This window comes from Chroicocephalus ridibundus, chromosome 2, assembly GCF_963924245.1.
Source record: "Chroicocephalus ridibundus chromosome 2, bChrRid1.1, whole genome shotgun sequence".
In the NCBI taxonomy this organism is placed as follows: Eukaryota; Metazoa; Chordata; class Aves; order Charadriiformes; family Laridae; genus Chroicocephalus; species Chroicocephalus ridibundus.
In genome coordinates this window covers 126,332,107-126,346,332 of record NC_086285.1, presented here as the reverse complement: position 1 = coordinate 126,346,332, position 14,226 = coordinate 126,332,107, and the positions used below count along the sequence as shown (strand labels likewise).

The following is a 14,226-nucleotide window of genomic DNA, read 5'->3' as shown; positions in this document are numbered from 1 at the left end:
TGTGGGGTGCCAGGTCCGCTCTCCCGCCCCCGTCTGCCGCAGCGGCCCCGGCTGCCGCCCGCCCACCCGCGCCCCTCCCACCTTCTCCCGCCCTCTTGGCCCGGCGCCCGTCCCGCCTCCCCCGCTCCTGGCCGGTGTCCCTCTGGCCGCCTCGCAGCCCGGTGTATGTGCGGCAACAACATGTCGGCGCCGCTTCCCGCCATCGTCCCGGCCGCCAGGAAGGCGACGGCTGCCGTGAGTGCGGGCGGGGGGCGAGCCGCGGGCAGTCACCGGCGGGGCAAGGGGGTCCGCTCTTGGCGGGCGGTGGCCCCGCGCCCCGCTTTGTTCTCCGCTGCGGCCTCGGCCCTGGGCGGGGGGCGGCCCCGCGGGCTGGGGGCGATGCCGCCGTCAGGCCCGGCTGAGGGCAGGCGCCCGCTCGGTGTGAGGGGGAACGGTGTGTCGGCCCGGCCCGGGATGGTTGACAGGTCTGTCCCGTTATTTTCCTGTCAGAGCCGGAGCGGGGACCCTCTTTCTTGGCGGCGGCTGGAGTCGGCGCCGGGCAGGGGAAGGTCACGGGTGTCGGTGGGGGCCGGCGGCGCCGTGCGGCGGCCGCGGCCGGGGTGCGCCCGCTGATGGCGGCGGGGAGGCCCGGGGCAGGAAGGGAACGGAGCAGAGCAGAGTTTTCTTCTGAGAAAGTCTTGCCGTGCTCCGGACGGGGTGCGATCTTGTGTGGGTGTCTGTGGTACGTGGGGTAGGTGCGTTTATAGTGTAGTGATCTTACACCACTGTCTTGGTTTGTTGTTTTTTCTTTTTTTCCCCCTTTAGGTCATTTTTCTTCATGGATTGGGAGATACCGGGTGTGTATTCTGATCTATTACAGACTTAACAGTTATAGTTTCAAATGTAAGGCTGTGTGTTTTAAAGACATGAACAATTGAAAGTTACTTAAGCTTCTTATTTTGCCCTTAGTTGACTGCAGTGGCTAACGACAGATGAAACTTCATATATGCTGAAATAATGGTGACATCTATTTATTTAAAATTTCCCAGTATAACTCTTGAAAAGCTTTTTCTTCTCTCTTTTCAATCACTTACCTAATTTGGTCTGAATGTGATCTCTCTTTTGTTCTTGAGTCAAACTGGGTGGAAAAAGAAGCCTGTGGGTTTCTGATCGTTCGCTTTCCTGAGAGTGGGTTCCTAGTTATTCCTCTGCTTGTCTAAATTTAGAGTTCTCTTTTTTCCGGACTTGTGGATTGCTGGTTTGATAGTAGGTGCAGTTAGGCCATGTCACATTTCACACTTCAGTGTGTCATGCATATGTTAAAATCCAGGTTTACTTGATACATCTAAGCAAACTCCTAAGTAGTCACCTCATGCTACAGATTTCTCCGTCTGAAATATGGTCTTCAGAATTAAAAAAAAAACAACCTCAAACAAGCTGTGAAATAACGTGTTTGCCTTCTTCCTGTTATTTCCACGTTTGAGCAGAAATGGAAAGATAGGGAATTTCTGGCAGGTGTTCTAGGTGTGGTGTAATGTTTCCATTTAAAGCTTGTGTGTGCTGAGATATAAGTATAAATTCATTAAAGCCATTGAATTAACAAGTTAGGAGTGTGTTGAAACCTATTTTTTGGTAGATGACTTTAAAGGAATTGGCACTTGGATACTTGAAAATAAGTGGCATGAATGCTTTGTCTGTTGTGCTCCCTTATGGGCAAAATTACATTTTTTTTTTTTTTTTTAAGAACTCTGGTTTTGTTACCTGGAACTTGAATGTTTAACCTTGCAACAATGCAAGGTTGAAACTTACAATGTTTAACATATAAACTTTTTCTGAAGAACTAAAAAAAAAAAGTCTGCTGTCAAAATTGAAGCTTGTGTAACCTGGACACTTAACAAGTTAAAAAGAGTCAAGTCCATGCACTTGGCAGTATTCTACAAGTGGAGATGTTTGCTCTTATTTGGTGTGCTGACACACCACCTTGTTTGCATTATCCTTCTTCCTTTCTGCTGGTAGGAGGCAGCTGAGGCAGCAGTGCTTCCTGCATCTTGGCACCAAATGTTCAGCAAGTGATTGCAGAATCTTTTGAGTCTTCAGAATTTGAGTCGTTGCAAATTGGGTCGATGTTGGTTTTGTGAAGTGGAAAAAAAAAAAAGGACTTACTCTTTAACATAAATTGTAATCCTTATACAAATGTGCTATTTCCATTTCGGTGACAAAGCTGACGCACAGTCCTCAAGTTGCAGATGCACTGAGCATACTGGAATACATGCATTAACAAGTCGTAACACCTCTGTGGAAATAGAGTGATTTAACTGTATTTGTTCCTCTAGTCCATTGCACATCAGATTAGCTAAAACTGCCATTTTTTTCTCCAGAAAGCTGTAGTAGTGACCCAAAAAGAATTGTCTGAAGAGAACTAATTAACAATTTTATAATTTTCCACAGTTCTACTTCACATGAACTTTTAAATTGCTCACTCTGAGAAGTGTCTAACAGAGGTTATGTTCTTTTTCTGTCTTAGCTCCTATATAAATGGCACTTAAAGATTGGTACCTACTTTCAAAATCTGAACATAGAGGATTGTTCTAAAGAGTCTGCATAAACGTGTATATGATGTTGCTTTCCAAATTTGTCAAATTAATCTTTATAGTCGGCTAAAAAACATCCCCAAATTTCTATCAAACTAGTTTTTGTCAGTCTTATTTCTCCTTTAGATTCTTATTTGGCCTTCTGTGGTACTGCAAATATTATGCAAGTAATATCATCCATGATTTGTTAATTGTGTATGTAAAAGTATTGGTAGGAAACAGGCTGAGATACACAGTCAGTGTTTGAAATGTCTGTGCTGTCTGTGTGTTTGAAACGTGTTTAACTCTAGGTATACATTAGCTTGAGGTATACATTATCTTTAGCATACATTAACTTTTCAGGATGATATTAAAACTAAACCACGCATGCTTTTATCGCTTGTCTGCTGTTGGTGTGATTAGTTTTGCTGTGTCACTGATTAATTTGTTACAGGTGTTTTCTGCTTAGAATCAACTTTCCAGTATTCAGTTCGGTGGGTGAATTAGGAGTGCTGAATAATGAGAAAAATCAGGAAATACAGGTGCCTTTGGGTGTTCTGGAAAGCAAAGTGCGGACACATGCAGTGGTTTTGTACAGGTTCAGATTTGGGTCCAGCTCGACTCATGTATAAATGAGCCCCGGAATGAGTCTTTCAGAGCTGTTCATTTAAATTATGCTTTCCAGTTTCCTGGTCTGTAGGAAGCTTGATAACTCATCTGCTGTGCAGATCTCGCATCGTTCTGTGCATTCATACAGCACAAGCTTGAGACTAAAAAAATACCTGCAATGTGGAGTGTTGTTCAGGACTGCCTAAATCTGAGAGCATTCGAGCTGAGCCAAAGTTAATGAGTCTGATTGATTAGGTTGGCTCCATGTGGAGTTAGCTCAGATGTCGGTTCGCTGCTCTCCCACATCAAGAAATTTGGTTTAGAAAAAGCAAAGTTGGCTGTGAAAGAAGCTGCCTTAACTCTACAGGAGCAGCAAAGCAGCCTCTGGGCTAGAGCTGCCTGGAAGCAGGATGCCCGTGTTCAGATGTCACCCAAGTTAATAAACCCAGCCAGATACAGAGCAGGCTTTGCCTAGAGCCGAGGTGGTATTTCTGCAGCTGTGCTGCAACTATTCTAGTCAATTTAGATGAAGTGTCCTTGACTGTGTATATGCAACAAATATTCAGAGGCAGAACAAACCTTTTAAGTTTAGTACTGTATTTGTAGCATACTGCAGTTGATGTAAAAATTTTCTAGAAATGTGTTTATATTGATCTAATTCAGCATATTTCATACTTGCTCTGTGCTGTTGCATCGACATAGATACAGGAGCTAAGACAAAACATAAATGCCATTTAAAATATGTTTTGTTAACAGGCATGGATGGTCAGAAGCGCTTGCAGGTATCAAAAGCCCGCATGTAAAATACATATGCCCACATGCGTAAGTTTGTAACTTTTCTTGCCTTACATTTTTCTGTAGAGTTACTTATTAAGACACTTGAACAGATAATGAAGTCGAGTGGGATTTGTGTGTCTCTGCACCGTGCTAAAATAATGTTGATGCTATTAAATATTTCGTTGTTTTTAGGAACTGGTCTGTGATTTACTTTATGGCAAAATTGAATTTTTATTCATATTTTGCCTTTTTTTTTTACTCATTCAGACTGAAAACGTATTTGGAAAGTTATGTGCAAAGTTAGATTGTTTTGACTTTATATTTTCATTGAATTGTTTGTTGCTTTTTTTCCCCCAACAGTCATTTGTTAAAAGCCAGTCTTAACAAGAAGTAGTATTTTTTTTTTTATTTTACTGACCATTAAATATACTTTGTGTTAGATACATGTACTTCTTAAACTCAGGTGCATGTATAGTAGATGAAATTTTCCTGTTACCTACGTCAAATTTCGAAGATTCACAGAATATCATATTTTCAGCAAATAATGCAATTTGAGCTATCTTTGTGCAATTTGAGAAATTAAATACTTCTGAGCAGGGTGAGGAAGTCAGTAAATAAAGCATTAAGATCTATCTAGCATTTACTTAATGATAGAAAAACTAATTAAGTATAAGCTTAATTTATTTTAACACAAAATTCAGATTGCTTTTTTGCTCCAGCAGTCTTGGGAGACATAGAACAGGGATGATAGGGAGATAAGTAATCAATGTTTTGGTGTATTATAAGCAGTGTTTTGGTGTGTTACTGGTTACTGGGCTGTGATTATTTATTTATTTTACCACATGGCCACACTTTGCTGAACCACTCAAAAAGAGTATAGCGATATCTGCTGTTCTTTTGGTTTGCCCTTTGTCCTCTTTCAGTGTTTCCCTGCAGAATTTGTGTTCTTCAGTGTCAGTAGATTAAAACTACAGGCAGATTTGATCCATGGCATGGTCCATTGGAATTGTCTTGGTATATCTGAAAAGATGCCATACATACAGCAGCATAAGGGTGGGAATGAGTCCTGCAATGAAGGGAGGCACTGCTTAAGCAGATTCTGCTGTTGAGAGAAGTACTGAGTGTGGCCAGACTGGTATCCGCCACTATGCTGCATTTGGCTCCTTCCTTAGGTTTGCTGATGCTGCTGTGTAAGGTGCCTTCATCCACTGGGCGTGTGTATAGAGTTGTGATAAATGACTGCTCCACAGAAATAACTAAATGAGGTACATATGTGTGTGATAGATACATCTTTCATATGTATATGCTGTATATGCGCGCACACACATTCACATATATTTTTATAAAGCAGCCTGTTAATGTTTTGCTTGCTCTCCATAGAGAATGGTAATTGAGCTCTGAACATTAATTGTGTTTGGGCTGGCAGATTTCTAAGGAGATTTCTTGAAGAGATGCTACAAAGTAGACAATGTTAACTATGATTTAAAAGTAAGAATTAAGGATATGTAATTTCATGACATAACTGCATCTGCATTATTAAATTTCAGTATGTATCTTACGTCAGTGTTGTTCATTCTTATTCCTAGGCCAGTTATGCCAGTTTCTTTGAACATGAACATGGCTATGCCATCATGGTAAGTATTTGTTCAATTACAGATGATTCTAATCAAAAGATATCTAGAGGTTTGAACTCATTGTTCTTAATTAAAAATAATGAGCAAACTGAATAGCTAGTTTTAATCAGATGTAAGTATAAAAACCTTTTTACTTTAGTTCTGTTCTTCTAAAAGGGCTCTCACGGGTATGCTCGAACTCCTTTTTGTACCTAAGGTAATGGTTATTTCTCAGGACTAATCTCAAAATATGTCTCAAAATACGAAACCCGATTTATTTTACAAGTATAGTATGTATAGTGTGTGAATTCATAGGCAGTAGCAGTAGAGAGTTGGAATGGAAACATAATTGCTGCTAGTGAGTAATATTTGGTGGGTCAGTAAGATATCTAGAAACTGTTCTTTAGAACACCTGTTCTGAATAAAAAGCAAGAAAAATATGGTAGATTTCAATGGTCTTAAACCAGTTCTCTTCAGTTTTTTTTTCCCCTCAAGTAATGTGTATTTGTTTTTCCTATGTTTCTTCAAACAGTATTTTGATTTCGTATGTGCATGATAAATTGAAATTCCTGCTGATAATTTTTGGAGCAACTATCAAAACTGAGCTGCTTAAGCTGCAGTAAATTACAGAAGATAGCAAAACTCAGAAAAGCTTTGTTGGCTAGATCTAGCTTTTTAGCCACATTCACAGATTGTTCACTATTTCTTGTAAACTATGGGTGGTTGGTAGTAACGAATATGTCAGCTAACACTATTGTCTGGAAAATATCCCAGTTTTATTATTTGTCTTTTAAGGAAGTGGCATGGATGCTTTAATGAGTAATGCTCTTGTTGATATTTTTGTAAGGTTTGATATCATTGGACTTTCTCCAGATTCACAAGAAGATGAAGCTGGGATCAAGCAGGCAGCAGAGAATGGTATGCTTAGGAGTACTTTGTATGTCTTAAAAGTACTTCCATGTATTCTTAAAAATGAATTATCAGTTTGAAACATATTTTCCAAAGACAAAATGGTTAGGGAAAGTAATATGTATATATTGTATTATTGCTGATCAAAGTTTACCTAAGTGCATAGTTTGTTTTGTTTTTTTAAACTTCATGAGTAAGTAGAGTAATTCACCAGTACAAAGACTTCATACTCTCAAATATGGAATGTACATGGGAGCCAGTGTATTTGGGTTTGGGTTTTTCTTGTTTGTTTTTTTAAGAGCTTCTGGGTGGCATGGCACATCAGGGCTGCACAAGCATCCACTTGTGATGCTGGATAGTTAGAAGAGGATACCATCTTCCTGGTAGTGGGGCTTTTGTGATACTTACTTGTGTGGTTTTTGTTTTGGAAATGGTATAGTGGCACTGGAATTTCTGATCATGCTCTAGATCTTTTGATAGTTTTTAATGTATAGCAGATTAGATTTTCCTTTCACTAGCTTTCTGTTGACATCATGGAGAAGGTCTCTTTCCTTTTCTAGACTTTCTACAGAATGGAGTGTGTTTTAACTACTGGGCTTTATTTATATTGCAGTTAAAGCACTGATAGATCAAGAAGTAAAAAATGGAATTCCTTCTAATCGAATTATTCTGGGAGGCTTTTCTCAGGTAAGGTACGGTTGGAAAGAACTGTGTCTTTTTCTAGGGAAGTAACCTAGCTTTCCTAAGGTGGGAAATCCAGACGTTTGACTGGAGAAGAGCTGACGTTAGATGCTTCTAAAATTTTAAAGTAGCAACTTTCCTTTGTCTTAACAAATTAAGTCTTCCAGTTTTATGCAAATAGTTACTATTCACTGGAAAATGAGCATACATGTAGAAAAAAGGTACTAAAATTAATAGTCTATTTAAAGTCTTTATGGACGTAACATACATAGCTTTGCGTGACGATCTTACTAGTATTTTTAATTTAACTAGTAGATATTTGATGGTCTGGATTTGTTTGGGAAATTCTTTCCTTCATACTTGTAAGACACCTGCGGTAGGTAGGTTAGTAGATTGATTAGTCCATACACCAACTCACCAATCTGCATGCAAGTAAATTAAAATATTAAAGTAGTAATAATACTGTCGTGAGTGATGGTGCTTTACTTCATGCTTTGCGTTTTGGTGTTTTGTTTTTTTTTCCTAGCTGTTAGTTATGGTAAATGTCTTGCTTTACTTCTGAATTGATCTCGTGGGCTTGGAGCGGGGGTAAAAAGCAAAATAAATGTTGTATAGGAATACTGGTTTCAGTATTGGTTCTAAGGAAGAATAGGTTGGAATGGAAGAAGACCTTTAAAGGAGAAACCAGAGATCTTGAAACAAGTATTAAGAGGAACATTACTGTTGCCATTCTAATACTTATATCTCTTTATCTTAGGGAGGTGCTTTGTCATTGTATACAGCTCTTACAACACACCAAAAATTAGCAGGTGTTGTAGCCCTCAGCTGTTGGCTTCCCCTACGGGCTTCTTTTCCTCAGGTATTTGTTTCTTTCCTAAGCTAATTTGCACTTGGGTAACGAGTATATCTGAAGATTGTACCTTGTGCAGGAATTAGTAGCCATCATTATTACTGAATATTGACTGTTTTTTGATAACCGAAAGGTTTTTAAAATAGGGACCTGGAATTTTAGAGTTTGTCAAGTAGGGAAAATGAGGAAATACTCAGTAGCTATCTCTGCTTAAAATGACATTCCTAGGAAACTTAAAGGATACAGCAAATTTTCTTTGAAGAGTAATTTTCTATTTGCCATGTGTTCCATCTGCAAGGCAGTATCTTATTAGAGACTAGATATTTAAATAAAGTACCATTTTTTTTTTTTTACTTGGGCAGGAATCATGTTATTCTGTTCTGAAATTAGCGACAAAATTTTATTTGCAGGTTTTTGAACTTAATATGTTCTCAGGCACAGCGCTTACTTCATAAGGAGCTTGCTGGTTATACATTGTGTTTGTGGTGTTTTGGGGTTTGGTTTTTTTTCAGAATTCAGCTTATTTGTCATGACACAGGGCATAGTGGCATGGAGTTATTTTATCTCAAAGATACTAGCCTTACCTTCACTTACTGTCTCTTCTCTTCTCCCCTCTAATTCCACCCCTAATAGGGCCCTATCAGTGGTGTCAACAAGGAGATTGCTGTTCTTCAGTGCCATGGGGACTGTGACCCATTGGTTCCTTTAATGTTTGGTTCTCTCACTGTTGAAAAGCTAAAGAGTATGATAAATCCAGCCAACGTAACCTTCAGGACTTACTCTGGCATGATGCATAGTTCATGTATTGAGGTAATTTTCTTAACGGAGAGTGTTTTAGCTGGGTATGGTTAATTTTTTCTCCTTGAAACAAATATGTATTGGGTGGGGGGTTTTTTTGGGTCAGGATTTTTTTTGTTGGTTTTGGGTTTTTTTTTTTTAGTAACAAATGCTTGATGCTACTGACTGATTTCAGTGAGTAAACGAATGCCTGTCTAAAAAAACATTCAAGGCAGAAGTTTGTATGTCTAGTGGGAACTTCCTCATAAGGTTGTATTTTTGGGACTAGGCTAGTTGGTCTATAAAATACTCTCTTTTTTCTGAATTTTTATTCTTTGATTATTAAAAAAAATATCACTGAATTGGAAGGCAGATTCTCAGAGCATAAATCCAACTTGGTATTTTGGAGAGAAGAATCCTGTTAGTTCTATGGATGGAGACATCGAAGGATAGGAAGGGAGGGTTGACGTTACAGAAGAGACAGCCTCAGAACTTATATTTATGGTTCTGGCTCAGCAGGCAGCTGAGCTGATGTAATGGTTTGCTGCTGCCAGAAAGGGGTGGACTAGTTCCCTCTGCTCGTGACCTTGTGGCCCTCTTTTCCTTGCACTAGCTCTGGAGCTGATCAGAAACTTCTTTGAACCATTTGAACTTACTAAAATGGCAAAAGCTGCTGGCTTCAGTTTTTGCAGCTGTAGTGAGTTGAAGCGTCAGAACTTACACAAAGTGTGTGGTAGCAACAAGAAACATAAGAGGAGGCAAGGAACACATCTGCCATTTGTCAGCAGCAGAAACTTTGTTAATTTGGATTGCTGCATCTTGTCGGAACTGTACTTTTGGACAACCTCTTTGTGACATTTACACAATCGTATTGTGTTTAGACAGTAACAGCATTGAGTTGTCACACGAATATATTAACAATGTGCTCTTTCTTACAAAAAAAAATTATAATTATTTTTAACATGGATTTTTTTCCCAGTCTAGTTTGCTGTATTGCTTTTCCTTAAGGAAGGAAGCATCATGAATTTGAAACTGAATGGTTAGGAGGAGGAGCTGCTGGCTTTTCACACTGCTGCTAACTTGCAAAAGTTTAAAGCATATGGGAAGCTGCGGCTTTAGCTACATTCAAATCCTATCTGTGCTCAGCCTAGTGCTCTTCAGATAATTTGATGATTAATGTGTAGCTTGCCTGCTCAACTCCAGAGAGAGAGCAAAAAAGTAGTTTTTGATGGTTTTCTTGTATTTTAGCCTCTTATGAGTGCATAGTGCCTTGCAGTTATCAGCCTTGACTTGTGTGCAAAGTGGTATGATTTTATAAATAACCATTAGTTAATATTTGTAGCCCAGCTGCTCGTTATAACTGAAATGTTGAAACATGATTTAGTGTAACTGAATATGTATCAGTAGGGAACTTCAACTAATACATACTTTTATCTTTAAACAGGAGATGATGGATGTAAAACAGTTCATAGACAAACATCTACCTCCCGTAGACTGAAACGATATGTGAGAAACCTTCTATATAAATGCACCAGCATCAACTGTGGTAGAGTGTTAATCTTTTCATATGCCTGATAGGAAGCATTATTTCTATACCTGCAGTGTTACTACTGTGTTGCAAATTTATACTTAGGATGAGGATTAAATAATACACATGTACAGGAAACGATAATCTTTTTAGTATTAATCATCCACTGGTGGGACTATATGAATGAGGCAGCTAGGTAACAATGACAATGTAACCTAAGCATACTGTTTTAAGAGGTCTGATTTTTTTTTTTTGATTGCAGAATTTTAAACTATTTGTATAAGTAATTAAAAACTCAATTTAAGCGAGCAACGTAAATGTGACCAGTTTAGTTATATTTGAAACATGGTTTATTCTTCATACTCATTGAAGCATTTCCTTTATGTAATGGATGCATAAAGTACACAACATGTAATATAGTGGGCATATGATGGTAGAATAGATGTTACCAAGCTTTAAATATGAAATGTTTATTGTTACTACAGATAAGGAGGGTTGTTCTCCTAGAATGACTAGAAGTCAGCAAAGATATTTCTTAAATTTAAATCACCTCAATTTTTAACTGTTTTCATATAGGTAGATAATGTGGAAATTCTAAAGGGACTCATTCCTTGTTAGATTGTCATTTGTTGTTCATTGTCTTTTTTTTTTTTTTTAATTACTATAAACTCACGTCAATGCTGACTTGGAACAGAATTCTGAAGAAGCACATAGTTTCATTTACTTCGAGTTTCATTTAAAAATGCCTGTTTTCGTACTGAGTATTTATCTTGTGCTTTGGTCCGTGTAGCTCTCATTTGTGTAGAAATGTTCAGGTATTTCACATGAGCAATTCCAGCATGTAGTTTTGATTTTTCTGTCTGCTTTGGAGTAACTAATTGAAAACAATGCAGCTGTGTAGTTTTGCATATTGTTGAAGTCTCATCTGTAACACAGGCATTGACTAATTTGAATTATTTTTCTTTAATAGAAATATAAGTCCAGTTGGGATATAACTTAAACTTCAAATTGATATAATCTAGTACTTTCTTTAAGTGCATATTGAGAAATGAGTTTCTTCTGAAAAAGAACAAATAATTTTATTTTCAAATATATCATTCTACATTTCTCTAGATCAGTATAGCTTAGGAATATGAAGACCTACTATGGGAAAAAAATAAATCTGCAAGATATGGAATGTCGCTTCTTTCAGAAGCTTAAAATTCTAGAATGAACTTGGTTACAGAAATTGATGCACACTGAAGAGCTTTTTCCAGTTAAGAGCCATAATTTACTTCTGGAAACCGCTGCTGTTCTGTAGAGTTTGGGGGCTGTCACCGAACATTTAAAAAATACACTACAGTTTTTATTACATAATATGATGCATAACAATGTTCTATACTGTAATATGTTTGCAAGCAAAGAATATTCCTATTTTTGGATGCATCTGTCATGTCAGCGTTGTGCTTCATAGCTGCATTTAAGGTACCTTCTCCTCTCCCAGTTTGTTCCAGTGGTCCTCTTACGGTGTATATGGATTTACATCTAAGGCATCTGTCAGTACAAATGCATAAATGGGGAATTACCCCTTTATATCCCTTCTTTAACACAGCTACTGCTGGAAATCTGACTTGTTCACCTAGTGCGAGTTCTCAGTTTTCAGTGCTTTTTTTTATATGTATCACACTTCATTTTTAGGAAGCTGTTTTGCTTTTCTAATCCACTTGCCTCTGGATTATTAAACAACTCAATATGTAAAATTGAAAAGGAGTATTTTTCTAAGTGGTATTGTAACACTTTTAGATATTCCATCTGTGTGGTTGAGAGGGCATGTCTATTAACTTTGAAGTTTAATTAGTCTTTTCCCTCAGTCACTCTGTTCTATAGATCTGCCAATTTGTCTTTCAGTTAATTTAGTTCACAGAAGAAACCAGAATATTCTGACTGTAGTTGTGCCAAAGTTCTATTGAGAAAACAGTGTGTTCTAGCTTGGAGTCATTCCCAAATTGCATTAGCTAATTTTGCAGTCCTGCTGAATTGCAAACTTGGTAAGCAAACTATATGTTATTTCTCCTAGTTTTTAGATATATCGTTGTTCCACTGTTGTCTAAGTAATTCCCTGAATATTGGCCTGTTTTCCAAAGTTCTGCACAAGCTTCTATTTTTTTCTTTATTATTTTCTTAATCTGTTTGCAAATTGTTGGATAATGCTGTTGAGCTGTCTTGTTCAACTTCTATTTGACTCATTTCACATATTTTTTTTTTTTTTTTACTCTGTTAGAATGAGTTTAAAAAATATTTCTAAAAAGTTAAAATGAGATCAGTCCTAGCTTTATTCTGTGTTAGCTTCATAACACTTTCTTCATTTTGGTGAACTGTGTCCACAGCTTGTGATCGGTTTCTAGTACTTACGTGTTTTAATCCAAGTCAGCTTCAACTGTCATCTCCATGATGGTTTCAAATGTTGTTCTAGAAATGCTTTATGTGCTGACTTTGTTCAAATATTCAACTATCATAACAAGATTTTTTTCATACTGTTGTTTTGCTTGTTGCTTTTTCTACAAAGAGCTGTGTTACCAAAGTAAATGTTGTGACTTACTCTGAATTTCTGTATTCTAGGAAGAATTCTTCCCCTCAAGTTTTGTTTTTTTTTTTTTTTTTAAAGGGGTGTATGTGTATGTTGTAGCTGGGGGTTGTTAAAGAGCCCAGGAGCTAGAGGAAACTTCAAGGACGTATTTGAAGCCTCTCCTGTTGCCTCCCATATTACAGTGTGTACCTTGAGCTCCTGTCTTTCGTAACTTCCCAGCTGGTTAGAAAGCTGTGTGTGTGATCTTATAGCTGAACTTCTTCACTACCTGAAGTGATCTGATGCTGGGATTATTGTCATAATTGCATGTATTTTTAGGCTGAATGATAGCTCAGTGTGGTGTGGGGGTTTTCATAATATTCGATTAAAATGGAGAAGTTGGACTGTCAGTGTTCTAAATGTGAATGTCCTATCCTTATAAACTACAGTTTGAAACTGTCCAATAAGTAAGTTGATTTTTTATAATGTTAGACTTTCCCCAAAAGAGGATGGTGTCTGTTAAACCTGCGATAGCATTGATAAGAAAATAACTTGCTTGCAGATCGGTTTGCTTCAATGGGTATCTAATTCCCTAATGTGTTTTTAATTTCAAAATGGTACTTCAATTTGACTGCAGTTTTGTGCAGTCACAAGTCTGACCTTGTTGGAATATGTTGCCCACTTTTTAATAAACATGTTGAATTATGTATTATAAGCTAAATCTTCCAGCCGTTCTTGAAGAAAACCTGTACTGGGGTCTGTACTGTTGTGAGGGCTATATGATTTGGTCTCTTCCTCCGATCTTGTATAATTACAACACAGTAGATTGGTAAAAGTACTGTACACTGTAACTGGTATTAGAACTGTTAATTAAAACATGTTCTCTCTAATGGAGTATACTGCACTTCATTGAAATAATTAGGATGCATCTTTTATGTAGAGATGCTATTTGTGTTGATGGATATGACTGATAACAGACTGTATAAGATGTCGATGAAGCCATATGTACAAGGCCTGTGTATCTTAAATTTTATAAAGAAATACTGAACACTTTTTGTGTTATGAAGTATAAGCCATTTATATTTAATATAAACATCCAAGATGTAATTTACTTAGTTTACTCATTTTATTTATGATGAGAAATCTTAACTTTGGAAATTATTTCTGTAGTAGGGAAAATGTAAAATCTTTCAATTTTTATCATTGTGAAATAAATTTCAGTCACTGTTTGGGAAAGTACTAAAGGCTTTTTCCATACTTACCTGAAGGAAGTGAAGCTTTCATGTGCTGTGACACAGGCGCTTTAGAGGCTTCTTGAAATATATTACATGGTAATGTGTGCATGATGCCATAATACTACAAAATGATGATTTGTAGTCGCTGAAAAG

General features: G+C 37.6%; 1 protein-coding gene across 2 annotated transcripts; it reads left to right on the top strand.

The window, feature by feature from the left end:
* On the top strand, positions 1 to 14,226 carry LYPLA1 (lysophospholipase 1). 2 transcript variants are annotated; one of them, XM_063326874.1, is made up of 9 exons: positions 1 to 234; positions 805 to 836; positions 3,915 to 3,980; positions 5,522 to 5,569; positions 6,396 to 6,466; positions 7,071 to 7,144; positions 7,896 to 7,997; positions 8,622 to 8,798; positions 10,210 to 14,226. In XM_063326874.1, exons 1-9 carry the CDS (start codon positions 166 to 168, stop codon positions 10,261 to 10,263), a joined length of 693 nt encoding a protein of 230 aa, XP_063182944.1. In that variant the 5' UTR covers positions 1 to 165; the 3' UTR covers positions 10,264 to 14,226. The 2 variants fall into 2 exon arrangements, with proteins under 2 accessions (XP_063182944.1, XP_063182945.1); XM_063326875.1 differs by lacking the exon at positions 1 to 234 and having other exon boundaries at positions 809 to 882.

Bases quoted from the DNA above. Each gene is read 5' to 3' on its own strand.
- LYPLA1 (XM_063326874.1), top strand. From the start codon at position 166: ATGTGCGGCAACAACATGTCGGCGCCGCTTCCCGCCATCGTCCCGGCC. The intron at 235-804 runs GTGAGTGCGGGC...TTCCCCCTTTAG, and splicing joins CCAGGAAGGCGACGGCTGCC to GTCATTTTTCTTCATGGATT. The intron at 6,467-7,070 runs GTATGCTTAGGA...TTTATATTGCAG, and splicing joins CAAGCAGGCAGCAGAGAATG to TTAAAGCACTGATAGATCAA.